At 31.9% G+C, this 18,648-nt stretch overlaps 2 protein-coding genes across 2 annotated transcripts in view; one reads left to right on the top strand and one right to left on the bottom strand.

Annotated features, from left to right (window-relative positions):
• The window catches only part of LOC122637901 (DNA (cytosine-5)-methyltransferase PliMCI-like), a 6,200-nt gene extending 180 nt beyond the window's left edge, over positions 1-6,020 (bottom strand). Inside the window, exons 1-15 of the mRNA XM_043830424.1 lie at positions 4,962-6,020; positions 4,524-4,887; positions 4,122-4,448; positions 3,883-4,035; positions 3,348-3,807; positions 3,081-3,280; positions 2,590-3,007; positions 2,150-2,467; positions 1,920-2,071; positions 1,494-1,828; positions 1,299-1,410; positions 1,072-1,221; positions 832-995; positions 491-731; positions 1-408 (exon numbers count right to left, since the gene is read on the bottom strand). The exon at positions 1-408 is cut by the window's left edge and continues 180 nt beyond it. Of these exons, the coding sequence (XP_043686359.1) occupies positions 145-408; positions 491-731; positions 832-995; positions 1,072-1,221; positions 1,299-1,410; positions 1,494-1,828; positions 1,920-2,071; positions 2,150-2,467; positions 2,590-3,007; positions 3,081-3,280; positions 3,348-3,807; positions 3,883-4,035; positions 4,122-4,448; positions 4,524-4,887; positions 4,962-5,725 (4,422 nt within the window). The 5' untranslated portion in view covers positions 5,726-6,020 and the 3' untranslated portion in view covers positions 1-144. The remainder of the gene's footprint in view (positions 409-490; positions 732-831; positions 996-1,071; positions 1,222-1,298; positions 1,411-1,493; positions 1,829-1,919; positions 2,072-2,149; positions 2,468-2,589; positions 3,008-3,080; positions 3,281-3,347; positions 3,808-3,882; positions 4,036-4,121; positions 4,449-4,523; positions 4,888-4,961) is intronic.
• An 888-nt stretch (positions 6,021-6,908) lies between these two features.
• On the top strand, positions 6,909-8,840 carry LOC122638091 (major royal jelly protein 3-like). Its single transcript, XM_043830762.1, has 7 exons — positions 6,909-7,189; positions 7,261-7,436; positions 7,502-7,714; positions 7,797-7,974; positions 8,055-8,287; positions 8,391-8,621; positions 8,712-8,840. Exons 1-6 carry the CDS (start codon positions 7,009-7,011, stop codon positions 8,571-8,573), a joined length of 1,164 nt encoding a protein of 387 aa, XP_043686697.1. The 5' UTR covers positions 6,909-7,008; the 3' UTR covers positions 8,574-8,621; positions 8,712-8,840.
• Positions 8,841-18,648: the final 9,808 nt, after the last annotated feature.

Raw genomic sequence — 18,648 nt, forward strand, 5'->3', positions numbered from 1 at the left:
TAATAATAATCGAATGAATACTCTTACTGAACACGTTTCATTAATACCCATCACCAACTCAGACATATTTTTGTAACTAAGTTTGTGCATATTTGTCAGTTTTTTTCAACGTTTCATAAATACATTATAATAAGTTTACAAGGATTAATCCAACGTAGGTTCATATTTGATCTCCTTATCTTCTATATCCTCTCTTATTAACGATTGAATTATTATATCCTCATTCTTTAAACATTTTCTTATTTCCTGACCTATTGCTGTACCTAATGGTGGTGGGACGGCATTGCCAACTTGTCGATGTTTATCTAATATATTGCCATAAAAACGGAATGAATCAGGGAATCCTTGAGACCTTGCACATTCCTTTACACTTACTACTCGAGTTTGTTCTGGATGTAAAACGCGACCCTATAAATTTGATCAATAAACATCATATTACTGTTCCAATGGAAATTCTTTAAGTTTAATATATAATATTATCAATATTCACCTGTTTCCCCATGGGTTCTGGATTCGTAATGGTCGTACCAAAAAATCCATCCCATTCTAATCGTCCATATAATCCTGCCCAATGATTATGACGATTTGCAGTATGTGGTAAACACCATGGAATTAAAGTATTATATTGTCTGTCTATTGGATCACACGTTTTGCCAGAACAACAACTGCATACACCACGATATGCACCAGTTGAACTTTTGCCTGCTTTCTTATCATGATGAGTATATTCTCTTTAAAAAAATCAAATAAATATGTAGGTATATTAACAAAGTATAAAAAAAAAAAGAAAATGCAAGTGAATAAGAGGAAAATTGTATAAGAATTACATACAATTTTTTAGAGTACGTGCCATCACTTAGACGAACTATGATATTAGGTAAATCGCGCCAATCGGAACCACTTGCAGTAGGGATATGTGCTATTCTTGCTTCTACGAGTGGTGCCATGTCTTTACATATGTGATCCCTTAGTATTGAATCTTGTACGTTCCTAATCTGAAAATAGAGTTATAACAAATATAATAACAAGTTCATTATTTTACTATCAAGATTTGTTTATAACTTAATTTACTTTTCTTTGGAAGTATGAAATCGGTTCATCGCTGTAAGACATTTCCTCTTGATTCCACCCATTTCTAATATTAGGTAAATCAGACATAGCATCTCGAACACTAATTGTTCTGTAAGGTGCCGATTCTGTCCAATCACAGTTCGAAGAATACTATAAAATACGAACGATAATTGTTAAAGATCCGATATTTGCGATACATTGTATGTTTTATGAAATATTAAGCTTACTTTCTTGTTATCAACAATGACACTCAAACGACATGCACGTTTGCTAAATACATGTGTTGGTTCTGGATATTTTGGAAGCATTTCTCCTGGAGCAGCCGCCAAAATGATCAATCTATGAGATTAATATAAAATACAGAAATATTTTCACACGTTCTCGAATAAAATTAATTGTTTAAAAATTGATATTTTACTAACCTTCTTCTCGTTTGTGGAATACCATAATTTCCAGCTTGAAGGATACCAAATGTACATTGGTAGCCCATTCGAACGAGACATCTCAAAGTAAGTTTAAGCACCATACTTCTTTTAAATGAAACAAAATTTCGAACATTTTCCATTATAAAAAATTTCGGTCTATAGTAATCGCACCAAGATAAACAGGATACTACTAAGGAATTTTTGAACAAAGAATATTGACGCGAGTTGAATCGATTCATGCCACTGAATCCCTGACAAGGTGGTCCACCACATAAAAGTTCCACTTCACCTTTTTGAGGTAATTGTTGTGCATTATCGTCACAAATGTCACCCTAAAATGATATATTTCTATTTATTATATCAATTATTCATATTTGTTATATTTTTCCCTTAATTTCTTGATATTATTTCAAGCATACTAACGTTCATAACTCTTCGAAGCAATATGTTACAGTCTTCGGAAAATACAATTGCTTTAGGATTATTAAGTTTATATGCGCATGCTGCGGCATCTTCTTTTTCCACGGCCCACTTATTTTCAGCTATACCAGCTTGATGTAATCCTTCGGATAAACCTAAAAATACGTAATACCAAATAAATGCACGATAACTTTAATTTCTTAAAACGTAAAATAATTTTCATCTATATTTACCACCACAACCAGCAAAGAGATCTAAAGTTCTTAATGGTTTATCTACTTTGTTGTAAGTAATAGGTTTGTCAATAAACTTCTTTGTTTCAGTATTCTCTGATCTTTTACCCTTTCCTTTACCCTTGCCTTTACCGATTTTACCAATATTACTAGCCTGATATGACGGCTCATCAAACGTTTTTTCTGAAGCATTGTAAGCTTGTGTAAAATAAAATCGATATGGGCCTTCCGCAGACCATTCTTGTAACGACCTATCTAAATTTTCTGAGTAAATCAAATAGCATTTTCCAGTTACTTCAGAGAATTTCACATTACACACTGAAAAGAATTAAGCGAAATATATATATACACACACAAACACACACACACACATATATATATATATATACATATAAACCATAAAATATTTTCTATATGAAATAACATTCATATAAATTTACCTTCATCGCTCCAATACAACATGTTTAAATCAGCTTGATGCATCAAATTAAGGCCTTTGTGTGTATTCTCTGGTCTATACAATTTGTTTACTTTAATCCAAATATCAGAAGAAGCAACTAATTTATTAGTAGTAGTAACATATATCATATTTATATATCCGATATGGAAAGGTTCAGGCGTATCATAATTCGAACCCTTTACGTGTTCCGATGATTTTCGATAATACTCCGGATACATATCCTCATCTACTTTACCTTTTTTTGGCTTTGATATAGTATGACTTGTGGCTGTATATTTAAATTTGATAGCACTTGGTGACAAAAATACTGCACTCCCAACTCTAAATTCTTCACCTTTATATTTAACTACACCATAGATCACTTCTTTGCTATTTCTTTCTTCTATAAATTCGAAAACCTTGAAAGACAAAATAATTAGTAACTGAAAATAAATATTTTCATCCTGTATTTGCAAATAACGTTTTTCATACCTTGGGTGTATAATAATATTGCAAGTCAGTAAAACGTATACATGCAGGACAAAACCGATGACTAATATCCTTTCGCGGACAAATAGCATCTAAAGCAGGATCTTCAAATCGGGCAGTTTCGGAAGTGTATCGTTTTTGATAGAAGAATGTTTTCCCAATTTCATCTTTGACTTCATTTTCTAATGCTCGATCCGAATTACCTGAATGACATTTGACATTAATTTATGTCTATTGAATTGTTTCAATGATGAAAAATAAAATAATTACCTAATTCAGACCAATCTATTGGCTTCTCTTTATAGATAACAGTGGCTTTGCATTTGATGGAGGTGAATGGTATATTATCACATTCATCTAGTGCAAATAATTCTAAGGGATCAGATGTTTCACCAAGAACTGTGTCACTACCTCTGCGGAACCAATTTGCATGGCATAGTTTACCACCGTTCTTATCTTGCCACATATATATAACTTTGGCAATTTGTAATGGAACAGTTGGATCGCTCGATTCAATAAGGACACAATCATTTGCCCGAATTTCTTCATCTATTAATTTTACTGCCTCATAAAATGTTCTTCTACCATCCTCTGCGACAGGTGGTCCTATCCACTCTATTTTTTTATCAACATGTTTGAATGCTTTAAGAATCATTTTTTGAGTAATTTTTGTATTTTCTATAAGAGCATCAGTCAATTCGTCATCTTCAAGATCAGAATCATCTGCTTCCTACAATGAATTGATTTAAATAGTATTTTAAGAGACTTCATATTAATCTTTTGGTATTATTATTAATATAATTACTTGAATGGCCATATTTGGACATCTTCTCCTAAGACATGCTTGTTTACTTCTACCAGTTCCACCAAACTTCGTCATATCCTTACACGCGATGCAAGTTCCACAATCAGATTGTTGGCAAGCTTCACATACTCCACATCTATGTCTCCTAGGACCCTGTGCATAACGATTATGTATAAAAGATTTCCTATTTAAAAAAAAAAGAAAAAGAAAAGAAGAACACTTTTCCATTATATACATACAGCCACGTCTTTTTCATCATCCTTTGCTAATTGATCAGTGAAAAATGTTTCGAACGTATTGTTAACCAATTTTGTTGTTGTTGCTTTAGTCCAACTAGGCTTTTTCTCTTTTTGATGCTTCTGTTGTACTCTGCGCATTGCAGCTTTTTTACCAACAGTTATACCAGCCAAAGATACTAATGCTCTCATACATGCATTTGTAATTAATAATGGATCTTCTGGTCTGGCTGAGGCATCAAAAGAAATAACTTGATCACAGATAAACTGCGCGTGTCGAAGTAAAGCATCTTCCGTAAACTTAGGTAAACCTTTTGGTGGTACTATGGTCTAAAATATAAGTATAAAATTAGTTTATCATTTAATTTTTATAATACCATTAAAATATTTCGTTGACAAACACACCTGAAGTTTATTTAATAAGTCCTCATAAGTTGGATTGATTTCATCTAATAAAAATTCTATAATAATTTTGCTCATATAGATCTTTTGTCTTATACTATCCATAAAAGGTGCATATGCTTCGGAAGGTTCCATTAAAATATATTCTGCGAATGGTGTGCTAAAGCCTATAAGAGCTAATTCTCCTCCATCAAATCCAGACACCCACCATTCATTTATTGGTCCCATATCTTTCGTAGGAACTCCTCCTTCGGGACATGCATTTTCTTCATATATAGCTTTCATATACCCAGAGAAATATAATACTACATTTTTTTCAATCAAACCAGTATCAAAAGGACACAAGTGACCATTTTTGTCATACACACTGCAAAATTATTATATATATACATATTGATTTAATATTGTACCAATTATTTTACGTAATAAAATTTTTATTACCTAAAATATGTTAATTTGTTTTGTGGCCTTTCATCACTTTCGTGTATCATGGCCTCTTCTCCCGTAAATAAAGATAATCTTGGATCTGTCAAAGCGATAAATTCTTCTACAGCCCCATTAGGATGACCTTGGTACAACTTTATTTCTTCCGGAATTAATTTTTGACGACAGTATTCACATTTTTGCGGTATATCTATACTTTTTTTAATTTGTGGTTTCATTTCACTTATATTATGGTTATTATCTTCATGCTTAGGTTTTTTAGAAATATTATCAGATTCATCATTTATGGTTTCATTGGACTCTATACTTTCTACCTTAACGATAGGTTCAGGAATTGATTTAGTTTTAATCTCGAAAGATTCAAAAGATTTTTGTCCGTTATTTATTATAGGTTCTTCTGAATTTGTTTGCTTGGTAAACCTCTTCCAGGAGGTTTTTAATTTTTCACTTTTATTAATATTCTTTTTAGTCCTATTTGGACTGAGCATATTTTTATCACTGACATATTTTCCACTGCGTAGCTTTTTCCTATCGTTACCTGCATCATACAATGCATTGTTGATAGAGAGCGGCACACAATTATTTTCAATATCTTTAATATTATTTTCGTGATTCTTTTCTATATGTGAACTTGTTTCATTAATATTATTTTCCTTGTAAATACTTCTTTTCAATGACAATCTATGCCCATCAAGATTTTCAACTTCTGGATGATTTTCCTTTTCACTATTATCTCCATTAGAAACGACGGTAGATAACATTTTGAATAAAAACTTGTATTCACTTCTTTAAAATTCGTATTTCCTCACGTAAAAATCTTACCATAAATGTCGACTATTTCTGGCTGTAGTGTTGGATGCAATAGCATTTTCTCACGCTTTTCCACAATATGTAGCATAACCTTTGCAACAAAGTACCACCAATACTGCCGCCAAAAATCTTAAGTGTAGATTTACAATTCATTTGCTAAGCAATGCCTTACGGTGAATCGACCAATCATAGTTTTTTTTTCTTTTTCTTTTCTCACTATTCCGAATAAGTACGCTACGGCGTAAACCATCGAATTGGAAACTAGGGAAACTAAAGATAACCTAGTTGAAAGGAAATCTCTCTTTTTTCCGGCATTACTATCGACATGAGAATCGAGCTAAAATCAGACGCCATTTTAAAATTGTTGATAACAAATGAAAAGCAATAAATAATCTACATTTGTAGTGAATCATTTTTAAAAATAATGCCTATTATCTGATAAATTTTAAATTAAGATAAAATCTTCAGTTATATAAAATTATACACATAAATTTATATGAGTAATTGCATATAACAACAATACGATATTATCGTAAATGAAAAACAAAATAATTTACACCAAACAACAACTTTTTCTTCAATTATCATAACGCGTATCTACATATATTGACATAACAAGGACGTAAAAATAACATAAGGGGCACATTTGTCAATATCTAATGCACATAATAATTGTTTTTCTATTGTATAACAGTAAATCTAAATATCTAATATATTTATGTTTACAAACGTTTTTCTACGAAAACTTCATAAATTATTCAACATTCTTAAAATTTTATAATCTAATTCTGTGTAAATGTAAATTAATACGAATAAATAATATATTAGTAATTTCAACAAAAAATGCTGTTGCTTTAAATTAAAAAACGAAAACATAAGCGGACAATAAACTTTCAAAATAATAATATACATGTATAATATTTATTACATTTCATTAATAACTGCTGATATATAAAAGTGATATATGGTATATAAAAATAGATAAAGTGAAGTATTTGAAAAATTATGACGAAGCAAGAAATAGTAATCTAAATAGTTGAATATATGCAAGTTCATAAAATTAGTCATGAAATCGTTGTTTACTTAGAAACAGTTTTAAACGATTACAATAGAAATAGCTGCGAATGTATATAAACATTCGTGCGAACGTTCATACGATTTATTGTCGAAATTTTCCGAGTCGCGACGATATTAATTCTTTTTGGCTATAGAACTTCTCATTCTTCATACAGACATGAAGCTGTCGTTTCAATTGTTGTTACCATTCCTTTGGATACATATGTCCTTACAAAAAGTATTGTACAGTTGGAAATATATAGATTTTGATTTTGTTACTGAGAAGGAACGGGACGAATATATCCAGAAGGGACAATATCAAAAAATTGCTTCAGTACCTATCGACACAATGATTGCAAGTAATAATTTGAAAATATTAAGAAAAGAAAAAATTTTATTCGAAATGATCAAATAACAATTTATCGTGTAGATGACAAAATATTTATTACCATACCACGTTCGGAGGGAGTACCTGCCAGTTTAGGAACGCTTAACACAAAAAAACAAAATGGTGGAGGTCCCTTAGTTCGGCCATATCCAAATTGGAAATGGGCAACTAATATACAAGATTGTAATAATAATATCATCAGTGTTTACAGAGTAGACGTGAGTATCAAACAACGAACGCAAATTTCTTTATTTTCTCTTTTAAAATCCTCTTGTTATTTTAGTTGGATGATTGCAATAGATTATGGGTTTTGGATAATGGAAAGATTGGAGAAGAACAAAAGTGTCCACCTAAGATTTTAGCGTTCGATCTGAAAACTGATAAAGTGGTGGTACAAAAAGAGATTCCAAACAAATATGCTTTTAATAGCAATGGCAACGGACTATTAGTAACTCCTTTGGTAAAGACTTTAGGAGAACAATGCGAGCATATAACGGTGAGATTATTATCTTTTTCATTAATTTTTCCTTTTTGGAAATCGATTAAAACGATTATGATTGTTTAATTTAATCAAACAGGTATACATGGCGGATATAGAGGGTTATGGATTAGTAATATGGAGAGGAGGCGATAATTTTCAAAGAATCGATTCGCCAGATTTCGCGGCTGATAAACCATATTTCAAATTAAACGGTGATAGTTTTTATCTATCCGATGGTCTCGTTGGTCTGGCATTGTACGAAGGCGATAAAAAAAGTAAAATATGATCTTCTTTTTTCTTTAACTTATCGCTAATCATATTAGTTTTTATTTATTTTTTTTTTTTCATTTTTCAGATGATAGTAAATTATATTGTAGTGCATTGGCTTCTTATAATATGTACCACATATCAGTAAATTCATTGGAACAAAGTATTAATAGAAAAGTTGATATCTACCAAGATAAAGGTGACATTAACTTTCACAAAGTACCATTGGTTATGACTGGTTATATTCTATTTTTTGCTTCTCTAGAAGATAATGCTCTAAGAATGTGGGATGTAAGAACAAAATTCACCGAAAGAAATACGGTAAAAGTTTAATTATCGTTGGATAAATATTATATTTGTGATCAATTGATTAAATTATGAATAATGTGTATGTAATTTTTTTTCTTTTTCTTTTATCTTATAGAAAATAATAAAGATAGACAATAACATATTACAATTCGTTAGCGGTTTGAAAATTATGAAGAATAATAATGTATCTCCGGGATGTACCGTCATCTATGGATTGTCGAATAAATTTCAGAAAACAGCAGCTGGTACACGAAGTTTAGATGAAATCAATTATCAGATTTTCAAATATCATTTATAAGACGAAACTTCGTCTACGAATTTCCCGATCAGAATTATGTTAAGTATTGTACGTTTATTCTTCATTTCGAGGATAAAAAATCAATCATATAGATACGTTCTTTTGTTTTTATACCAATCTTTCATTTTTCTTCTTTAGTTGACAATTGCCTACAATTCCATGGACTCTGTAAATATCTGTATTATTTAACAAGAGCATTTTTAAATAATGTACAAATAATATATTAAAATGAAATAATAAAAGAAATATATTTACTCTTTGAAAAAAGTTTATTATTATTAATCTTCGAAATTTGTTCACGCGAATGTGAAAGTTTTATAAGTCCGTTTTTCTTAAATTTTTTCCTCAATCATTTTTGTAATTATGAAATTGTTAAATTTATTTTTAAATTACATTTTCTTTCTCTTTCTTCTCTCTTCTCTTTTTTCCTTTTTTTCGATCATATCTATGGGAAGTCACAAACATTATTATCGTTTCGTATAATGAAAATGGCGAATTAATCGGTAACATGCGAAAATACGGAAAGAGGTTAAAGAGTAAAACGTGATAAAAAGCGTTTTGAAAACTCAATAGGATCCTTTAGTACCGTAGTATCTACATACCAAATCCGCTTGTCGGCAGACTATTAATTCCAACTCTTTACTGCTAGATAGCGATACCATTTGTTATACCATGGAAACGCCAATTTCACAAAAGTTTCATTTCCTTTGCAAATTAGAACGAAACTCGAAGGGAGAATTCATTAATTTCCTATGCATCCCGATGGAGCCTAATATTCGTTCTTACTTTCATAGCTTTTCAACCAAAATTATATCTTTCAGCGAGTCATAGTTAGTTCATACGAATACTTATACAATATTTCAATAGACTTTTGTTCCTTTTTTTTATTATTTAAATACATAAATACTTGCACGGTTCGAATGTTAAATCAAAAAATATCGTATACGACAACTTAAAATCTTTTTTGTCAATAACACATATGTAAGTATATGTACATATATGAATTTTGTTACTATTAAACATATTAATCAGTATCGTGTAAGTTATGTTATCAACATATTATACATAATTAATTTAATTGTATACTAATTCTATTACATATATGAATTCATTAATAATATTAATGAAATTTCATTATTTTTATATCTACATATTGTTATATTGTACAATAACAATTAATAATATGAATACATGTATTATTAAAATGTAAATCCATCGAATTTTTATATTATAGTTTGATAATATATATATGCGTGTGTGTATGTGTAATATTTTTCTTTCTCTTCTTTTATTTTTTTAATGAAGTCGAACGAACGTTTCTACGTTTGAACTGATCGAAAATGCACTATTCAATTAACTATTACTGTTCGTCGTTTTAATAAAAACAAAAAAAAAAAACAAAAAGAATCACGAGGAAAAAAGCATTCTTTCTCTAAAACGCAAATGCAAATAATATTACGCAGATGCGATCGTTATCGGTATATAGAAAAACTGTACGTTAATATGCGCTCCTTCTTTTTTCTATTTGTTCAGCAATTTTTTCACGTAAAGTCCCGATTACACGCTCTGGAAATATTCTACGATGCGAAAGTATAACTTTTAGCATGTAGCGTTGCATTAATAAAATCGATAAGAGCTCAAATGGAAATATACGTTGTGTAATTCCTCATATATAACATTGCAACGCATTATCGTACTGACAGCGTAACGTTGAAAATAGTATCTTTGAATGAGATCTATTTATATCTGAATGAATATACACCAATTGAAATCGAATTAATTCTTACAATGCATTTCCTGTTTCATAATATATAAATAAATTTATTTTTTCCTTTTTCACCTACGCTTTTATATTTTTCCACTTTTCGATTGTTCGCATTTCCTTCGTTTATATTTATTTATTATCCTTATATTTTTCCAACAGAAAGATGTAAGCAAATCGTTTGGTTTTCATCGATCCATATCTATATACATAAGTAACATAAATCGTCGAATTATTCAATCGCATTCGATTATGGATTTGCCTCGTACATACTATGAAGTAAATAAATATGATTTATTTCGGAAGTAAGACCAACCTTTTCACCTAGGCATCCATTTTCACTATCCATTCTCGAACGACGAATAATTCGCCTTTGGGATATATATATATATATTTTTTTTCTTTTCCCCTTCGGTAATAGACGAAAAGACGTACACGTTCGAGAAAAGATTTCTCGACTTTTCGCTTCGGGTCGCTCTCGATACTCGATTCTTTGAAGAGGAAAGAAGGAAGGCTTGCAATTCGTGGAAGATCCCGAAAGGGCTCGGAATTTCCTTCGGAATCCTTTTATGGAGACTAATGCGTCGGTTTGTCATTTTCATCTTCCATTTATCTCCGTTGTAAGCCGTCGATATCGATATCGATTCACTACCCCCTTTCCCCTTCTCTGGCATATCGTATCACGGGGGTAACACCACCCTCAGAAATATTTCTAATCCTCGCGTAGAATCGAGCCAGCAGGAAGAGGATGAGCCTCACGGATTTTTCTTTTCAACGAAAAGCAGCCTCAGAAGTTTGAGCTTGAGCTTTTGCATTATCGGATTTCGTCAAAAGAAATCCATCAAGGCCGTTGCCACACATCGATATTCACGTTTCGTATTAAATATATCTTTAAGGATATTTTTGAATTTTACTTTACAATATCGTATTCCTTTATGTCTCGTCGGCTTGTCAATATTTTAATGTCCCCTTTTCTCTCTTTCTCTTTTTAAACATAATAAATTTATTTCATTCAATAAAAAGATGTTATTACACAGTAAATAATTTTAATTTTGAATTTGAGAAGCAATTTAAACTGAATTTCTCTAATCTTGTATAATTCGCTTGTTATAATTATTCCATTTTTTTTCTCTTACCCACTACACATTTTTCCGTACGCTTTTTTCCATATCGAGCTTATGCTCTTGTGAAATAAATTATATTTCTCTCTCTCTCTCTCTCTCTCTCTCTCTCTCTCTCCCTCTCTCTTTCTCTTTCTCTCTCTTCTTTTTTCCTGTCCTTCCTTCGTCCTTTTTACGGCCCTCCATCGTCGAGTCCCCCGACGCGTTCTAGCACTTTTGCCTAAGAGAAATGCCTCGACTAAGAGAATACGCCGGATTTATTGAATTTCAACGTGGAACGACAAAACGTGACGGAATCTGGCATAGCTCGTATCACGTAAGCGTAATGGCCCAATTCGTGCTTTCGTGTTTCTCTCGAATATACGACGGCTGTGTGATATTCGTTATACGTATGAACAAGTCCAACGAGTGAGAGAAATGTTCAACTCAGAGAGTTTGAAAATTCGCGATATCGTTGTATTTTCCGAATCGTTTTTTCAATTTGAAATTCAACGTAAATTTGAAACGATTCTTGCGATCCCAAGTTGTCTCTTTTACGAATATGCTTATAAATGCTTACGAATATCGGTGAATATTGAAAGGAAGCTTAGTTCTTCCACACGCGTTTCCTTTGATATGTAGACGAACTCGGGCAATATTAATAAAACCTGACGAAAGTAACAGCTCTATGGTACAAGTTAAAAGGAATTTTTGAATATTTCCGAGAACTACTGTATATCTATCTATCTATCTATCTATCTATCTATATATATATATATATATATATATATATATATATATATATACATTCTACAAGTTAATCAAATTCAAAAGTAATATAGAAGACTAATAATGAAAAATATTATTCGAAATTAAATTGCGAAAAAAGCAAAATAGTTCATTTCAAGTAGTTATCATAAAAATCAAATTACTGCGAAATTTTATTAATTATTATTTCATAAACTTCCACGTATAATATTCCACGTAATTAAGAAACAATTTTGAGTTTGAAACCTCTCGCGAATATATAAAAAAAATTATATATCCGAGGGGAAAGAAAGAAAGAAAGATAGATGGATAGATAGATAGATAGATAGATAGATAGATAGATAGGTAGGTAGATAGATAAATAGATAGAAAGAAAGAAAGAAAGAAAGAAAAGGAAATGGAAATCGTAAGAAATCGCCTGTTTTCTTCCGATTTAACCACTGACGGATCACAGACGCGGAAGTAACTTCTCCATTTGGTCACACGACACGCTCTCTTGGTGAAATACGATTTTCTTCTTTTACTTTTTTTCTTTTCTTTTCTTTTCTTTTCTTCTCTTCTCTTTTTTTTTCTTTTTTTTCGCGTACATTGTCGGACGACAGGTAAGAAAGACGGATGAAAATATTCAGAGTGCTTTTCTCGAGGACACAATCGCCGGGGAATCGAAATGTCAAGGAAACTCGTCAGGAAGACCGAGGTACGACGACTGCAAAGAGGTAGGAAAAAAAGAAAAAGATGAAGAAGAAGAAGAAGAAGAAGAAGACGAAGAAGAAGACGAAGAGGATAGAAGAAGAATTTCATCCTTTGTCGGTTTCTTCGCACTACCGTGCAGCACAAAGTTACTTAAAGGAACGGAAGGAAAAGAAGAGACTTTCTATCCGAGGCGACTTTTCTTTTGTTGAATTATGACTGTTATTCCATGCATTCATTCGCGATAACATCCCTCAAACCGGCCGTTAAGAGTTTGATAAAAAAAATCTTCAGACTTTTCCGAAATCTTACGAAGATAAATAAGAAATTTTGTTTGTGCGAAAATGATTTAAATAATATGGAAAAATCGTCAGAATCCGAAAAGAAACGGAAGAAAACGATGGAAAAATCAAAGATTGTTTTGAACGTTGCTTTTCGATGTTCTCCTCCTTTTTTTCTTGTTTCTTTCTCTTGTCTCTCTCTCTCTCTCTCTCTCTCTCTCTCTCTCTCTCTCTCTTTCTCTCTCACCTTCATATTTCCAAGGCGAAGCATTTACCACTTTCGCTCGATTACGAAGGCTAATTTCGATGAAAGACAATTTTCTTGAGCCGTTCTCCTATGCTTCTTTTTTTTCTTCTTTTTCCTTTTGCACAAGAATCTAGAAGGATGACGAAGTACATAAACCGTGAGATAAATTTCCACGCGAATTTTCTCAAAGTTTATCGACAAGAGAAAAGGCAAGAGCGTGCTGCCTGTTCGACGTTGTTCGACGATAGTTTGTTCCAAGTTGTGCTTCGTCGTTCGGGCATCTCGAACGTTCAAATGCAATTACCACTTCCTTGCGAACATCAAAGGAACCTAAAGGGATCTCTTGAAATAAATCTCTCTCTCTCTCTCTCTCTCTTTCTCTCTCTTTCTATTTCTCTCTCTCTCTCTATGTTGCTAAGCTTGGAGTATCTCGAGGAAATGATAGATTTTTATCCGGGGACGCGGCTTATCTGTTTCTTTTGTAATCCATTGTTCCACGAAATTGGAGCTTATGAAGAGACATGCGTTTTTCCGTTTCTACGTTTCACCTAGCTGTGCACTAATACGTAGATATGTGTAATCTGTACCTTTACCCACATAAATATATGTATATATATATATATATATATATATATATATATATACACATATGAATATATAAAGTACAGGGTGTCCCATTTGAAGTTTTGCATGTAATTATTTCCCAAACTCTATAGCTCGTTTCAAAATTTGTTTCGAATAAAACTTATCCTATTTTGAAAGGGGAAAGAGGTTGAGATAACATTTGAAAAGGCTGAGATAATTATAAATTTCTAGGTGAACGTACTTCAGAGATTTCAAAATGATCTTTGTTTGTTTATACGAAAATGTACGTTTTTATATAATTTAAGAGCGTAGACCATTCATTGATCATAACAATTTTTTGTTTTATTTTAATGTAATATACAGTAATTCCGTATAAAAAGAAATACAATGGTTACTTTGAAATTACGGAAGCATGTCCACCTAAAAAAGATTTGTAACCAACTCCTCCTCCTCTCGCCCTCGAAACAGGGTAAGTTTTATTTGAAACATTTTTCGAACGATACGAGTTATAATATGGGAAATAATTGCGTGGGAAATTTCTGGAAATGGAACACTCTGTATGTATGTACGTATGTGTGTATGTATATATGTATGTACAAGGAATATACGAGTTGCTTTAATTTAAAATTCCAAATCTAAAGAGAAAACGCGTTATCTCTGTAAAAAAAAAAAGAAATTCGCGATAACGAATATAAAATGAAATAATATTCTACAGTTATGCCGGTTAACTTTCTCCTCTTTTCTTACTAATCAACAACATGTGTTAGTTAAATCGGTTAAACGATCATTAAACGCGATGACGAACGATGCCACAAAGTATATACATACATACATGTGTATATATACCTATGTATTTTTATGCAAATAGGAAATGTATCAATACATAGATTATATATATATATATATATATATATATATATATATCTGCGTACATGTATATAGATATAGCGAGAAAACCAATATTGGTTATATATACATATATGCGATGTATTATGCGGCAAAGGTTTAATATCTCAACATGATTACTCGAAAATTACTGTTTCATCAAATGAAAATATTTTTTACTTAAACGCTAGAAATGAAGAATATTTCTCTCTCTCTCTCTCTCTCTCTGTATTTCTCTTTGTCTCTCATTTTCTTCTTTTATTTTTCTTTTCCTTTTTTATCATTTTTATCCATCCATCGACGGAAAAGCAGAATATACGCTCGAAAACGGTCCAATTCCACGTCATTGTCCTGTCACCACGATTAACCTACTTCCATTCTCATATGAGAAAAAGGAGAATGTCGTTCCGTCTATCCATCCACTTATTCCTTTATTATTCCTTCATACATTTAGTATCTGGTCAATTCTTTCTTTTCTTTTCTCTCTCTTTCTCTCTTTTTCTCTCTCTCTCTCTTTGTCGTTCTCTTTATTTCTTCAAGTTCCTTCTCTTTATCCATTTATTTCCTTCTCGTGCGAATAGTCAAAGGACTTATTGCCCGAGAGTTTCGTTCGTATGCGAGTTTCTAAAGCAGCTTAGAGTCACGACTGCAAAATTTCAGCGCGTTTCGGTCGGCGAAATTGAATCCAGCCTCCGGGGAAATGTTGCTGCCATTCTCTTCAGAGTCCAGCGCTACCCTTGGCCAACCTTCGGCCGAAGAAACTTGATTACCAAATATAAGCGAACGGTACCTCTTACAGATAAATATATATGTGTATATATATATACACATATATATATATATACACGTATGTGTGTGTGTGTATACGTAAGAAATATACAGGAATATGATCTTACTTGTGTAAACTTATACCTGTCTATATATTTAGATATATAATGTTTAGATAAGTTCTAATTGGGTCAAGAGAGAAGATATTGTGTTCTGATCGAAAACGGTACTCCAACGTTCTTATGATATTTCGAAACAAACGAATTGATTTTCTATAAGAGAAAACATGATAAGGAAATATGAAATTACAAAGAAGAAAAGAGCAGAAAGTAGAAAGTAGCAGTAGATACATTTTGTTGAGTAAACGTTAAAACAGAATTATAAATTTGAGAATTTAAAACGCTTACGCATCTAGAAAGCGAAATAAATATCACGTGGAAACAGTAATGAAGATAAAGAAATAATACTGGTAAGTACTCTTATGTAGATCAAATTTATGTGATACAAAAATTACTATACTGTGATGTAAATATAATAGTAATAATATTAATAATAATAACAACAATAATAACGATAATAATAATAAAAAGAAAAATAATAATAATAGAAAGAAAATCGAACGAAATTATTTCTCTTCGGTTGGCCAATAGCGAGGAAATCGATTTATCGACAATGATAATTTAAACACGTTTATTTACCTGCATCGCGTTTATAGAGAAACACGACGTAGAACGTAGGAGCTTCCTTTTCGAAGCTTTCGCCGGCGATTTATCTTATCTCGGCATTCATTGCCGTTGCCGCTACCCTCGGGCAACACTAAACTACCGGTGAAATAATAGCGGCGCTTAATCCGCGTGTAGACGTTCACGAGTGGCGTATCCTCGAGGATTTACGAGAACGGAATTCGGATCTTTGCAAAACGAATAGATTCGTAGCGTTACGGGTTTGAGTAGTGGCAAAAACTTTCCTGATACTACCGTGTACATACATATATAGATATCTACTTCGTTTGTGTGAAAAAAAGTATGTGCACTTGATAAATCGATGCGACTTTTATTCGAAATAGGACGAACACTGGCTGCTTTCTTGTTTCCTTTTTTCCCCTCTCTTTCTTTCTTTCTTTCTTTCTTTCTTTCTTTCTTTCTTTCTTTCTTCCTTCCTTCCTTCCTTTTTCTCTTTCTTTTCGAGTTCTCAACGAATTATCGAACTGCGCTTTGCCTTATGTATTCACATTATTTTTTCCTGGAGTTTCCAACCTATATAGCTCAATCGAAACGCGTATAACGAGAAACTACGAAAATGTTCCTCTCTTCGTATTGATTAATAATTAACGTTTAGCCAAGCCTAGATTGGCATGACCGAACACTAGCGCTATCCTGTAAATTAGGTTTTACATATGTATGCTCGTTACTTGTGCAACGGACATCGTATCTAATGAACATGAGGAGAATATTAATGAAGCATACGAATTTAAAACTGTTTAATCCTAATATTCACGAAGAAACAATGCCTTACGATAAATTCCTTTTCCGAAACTTATTATAACTAAGTTATATCTATACATAATAGAGATATTTCTCAAGTGTTTTGAATAGTTCGACTAAGTATTTGTAAATCAGTGAAAGACTTTCGACAAACAAGTAGTTTCAAATATCTTTGAACAGAAGCATCCTGTGTAATATGAAACTTATAAAGATTCTAACTTTCAAAGGATTCTAATTCATAGCATATTATATTATTATAATAACGAACATTTATATATATATATATATTCCTCGAATGCAATGGAGTAATTATATAAGTAGGATTAAATGGAGAGTTTCGAATAAAGGAAAAATAAGAAGCTACTTTGCTTAATAGGAAACAAAATTATAAAAACATTTAATAGCTTTATAGACAGTGAATGAATCGATACCGATACTATTGATGATATTCAATCAATTCAATACCAAAATACTCAATAGGAAGTATCAAATGCATATTGAAATTTTAGGTACTTGGTATCAATTTTCAATATTGATATTTCTTGGATCGATATCAAATCGAAAACTGCTTACACGGAATCAATGTCTATTTGATAACTCATGAAAGTATCGATATGTGTTTGATATCTCTGTGACGTATCGATAGAGAAACGAACGAAGAATGGAAACGATATGAAATTAAAGAACGAAAGCCTAAAGACAAAAGACAAATAAATGAAAAATAAAAAATTCTACTTAAATTTTATATAAGAGTATCAAATAGATATGGATACTTCCATAAAAGTTACATAAATGAGTATCGATAGCTTTGTAGAGCTATTGAACGGATATCGATAGCTTAATACAAATATTAAACGGTTATCAATATTTTTGATATTTATGACTTGTTAGATAATATTCGATACGGCAGCATAATTTGTTAGCTGATATCGATAATATCGATTTGGTATCGGTCTGATCACTAGCTACAGGCACGCGTACAAAAGAATAACTGAATGGCTTGGATAAGAAACGAGAGAGAGAGAGAGAAAGGAAGAGAGAGGAGGAACCGACATAAACGTTAAAGTAAAAAGAACGATCAGCATTGGTCAATGGTCTAACGGATTATATATACTAATACACGTATTCACAAATGCTGTAAGTATTTACAATAGATATCAACTCGACAGATTGTAATCTCTCAAATTTTGAGTCTAAATGGGATGGAATCTGCAGGCGAGATAAACCAGAGGCAAAGAGAAAGAGAGAGAGAGAGAGAGAGAGAGAGAGAGAGATAGAGAGAGATAGTAGACACGGATGTCCAGGTCAAACTACAGTTAATATAATAGTAGTAGTGATAGTATTACGAGGGTCGAGCTCTGCGGGCGAAACGATTTATTGAACCCATTATACGGTTGCAAAGCTCACTATCCTCAAATCCAAAGCCCAGTAGGAAAGAATCCAAGCGAAATAACGAGAGAACAGTAGACATGACCGTCTGAGTCGGACAGCAATGGATACGTTTC

The sequence above is a fragment of the Vespula pensylvanica genome, chromosome 2 (assembly GCF_014466175.1).
Source record: "Vespula pensylvanica isolate Volc-1 chromosome 2, ASM1446617v1, whole genome shotgun sequence".
NCBI classification, from domain to species: domain Eukaryota; kingdom Metazoa; phylum Arthropoda; class Insecta; order Hymenoptera; family Vespidae; genus Vespula; species Vespula pensylvanica.

Excerpts from the sequence above, each read along its gene's own strand:
- LOC122638091 (XM_043830762.1), top strand. The coding sequence starts at position 7,009 with ATGAAGCTGTCGTTTCAATTGTTGTTACCATTCCTTTGGATACATATG. Across the intron at positions 7,715-7,796 it reads AACAATGCGAGCATATAACG|GTATACATGGCGGATATAGA; the intron begins GTGAGATTATTA and ends TTAATCAAACAG. Across the intron at positions 8,288-8,390 it reads AATTCACCGAAAGAAATACG|AAAATAATAAAGATAGACAA; the intron begins GTAAAAGTTTAA and ends TTTATCTTATAG.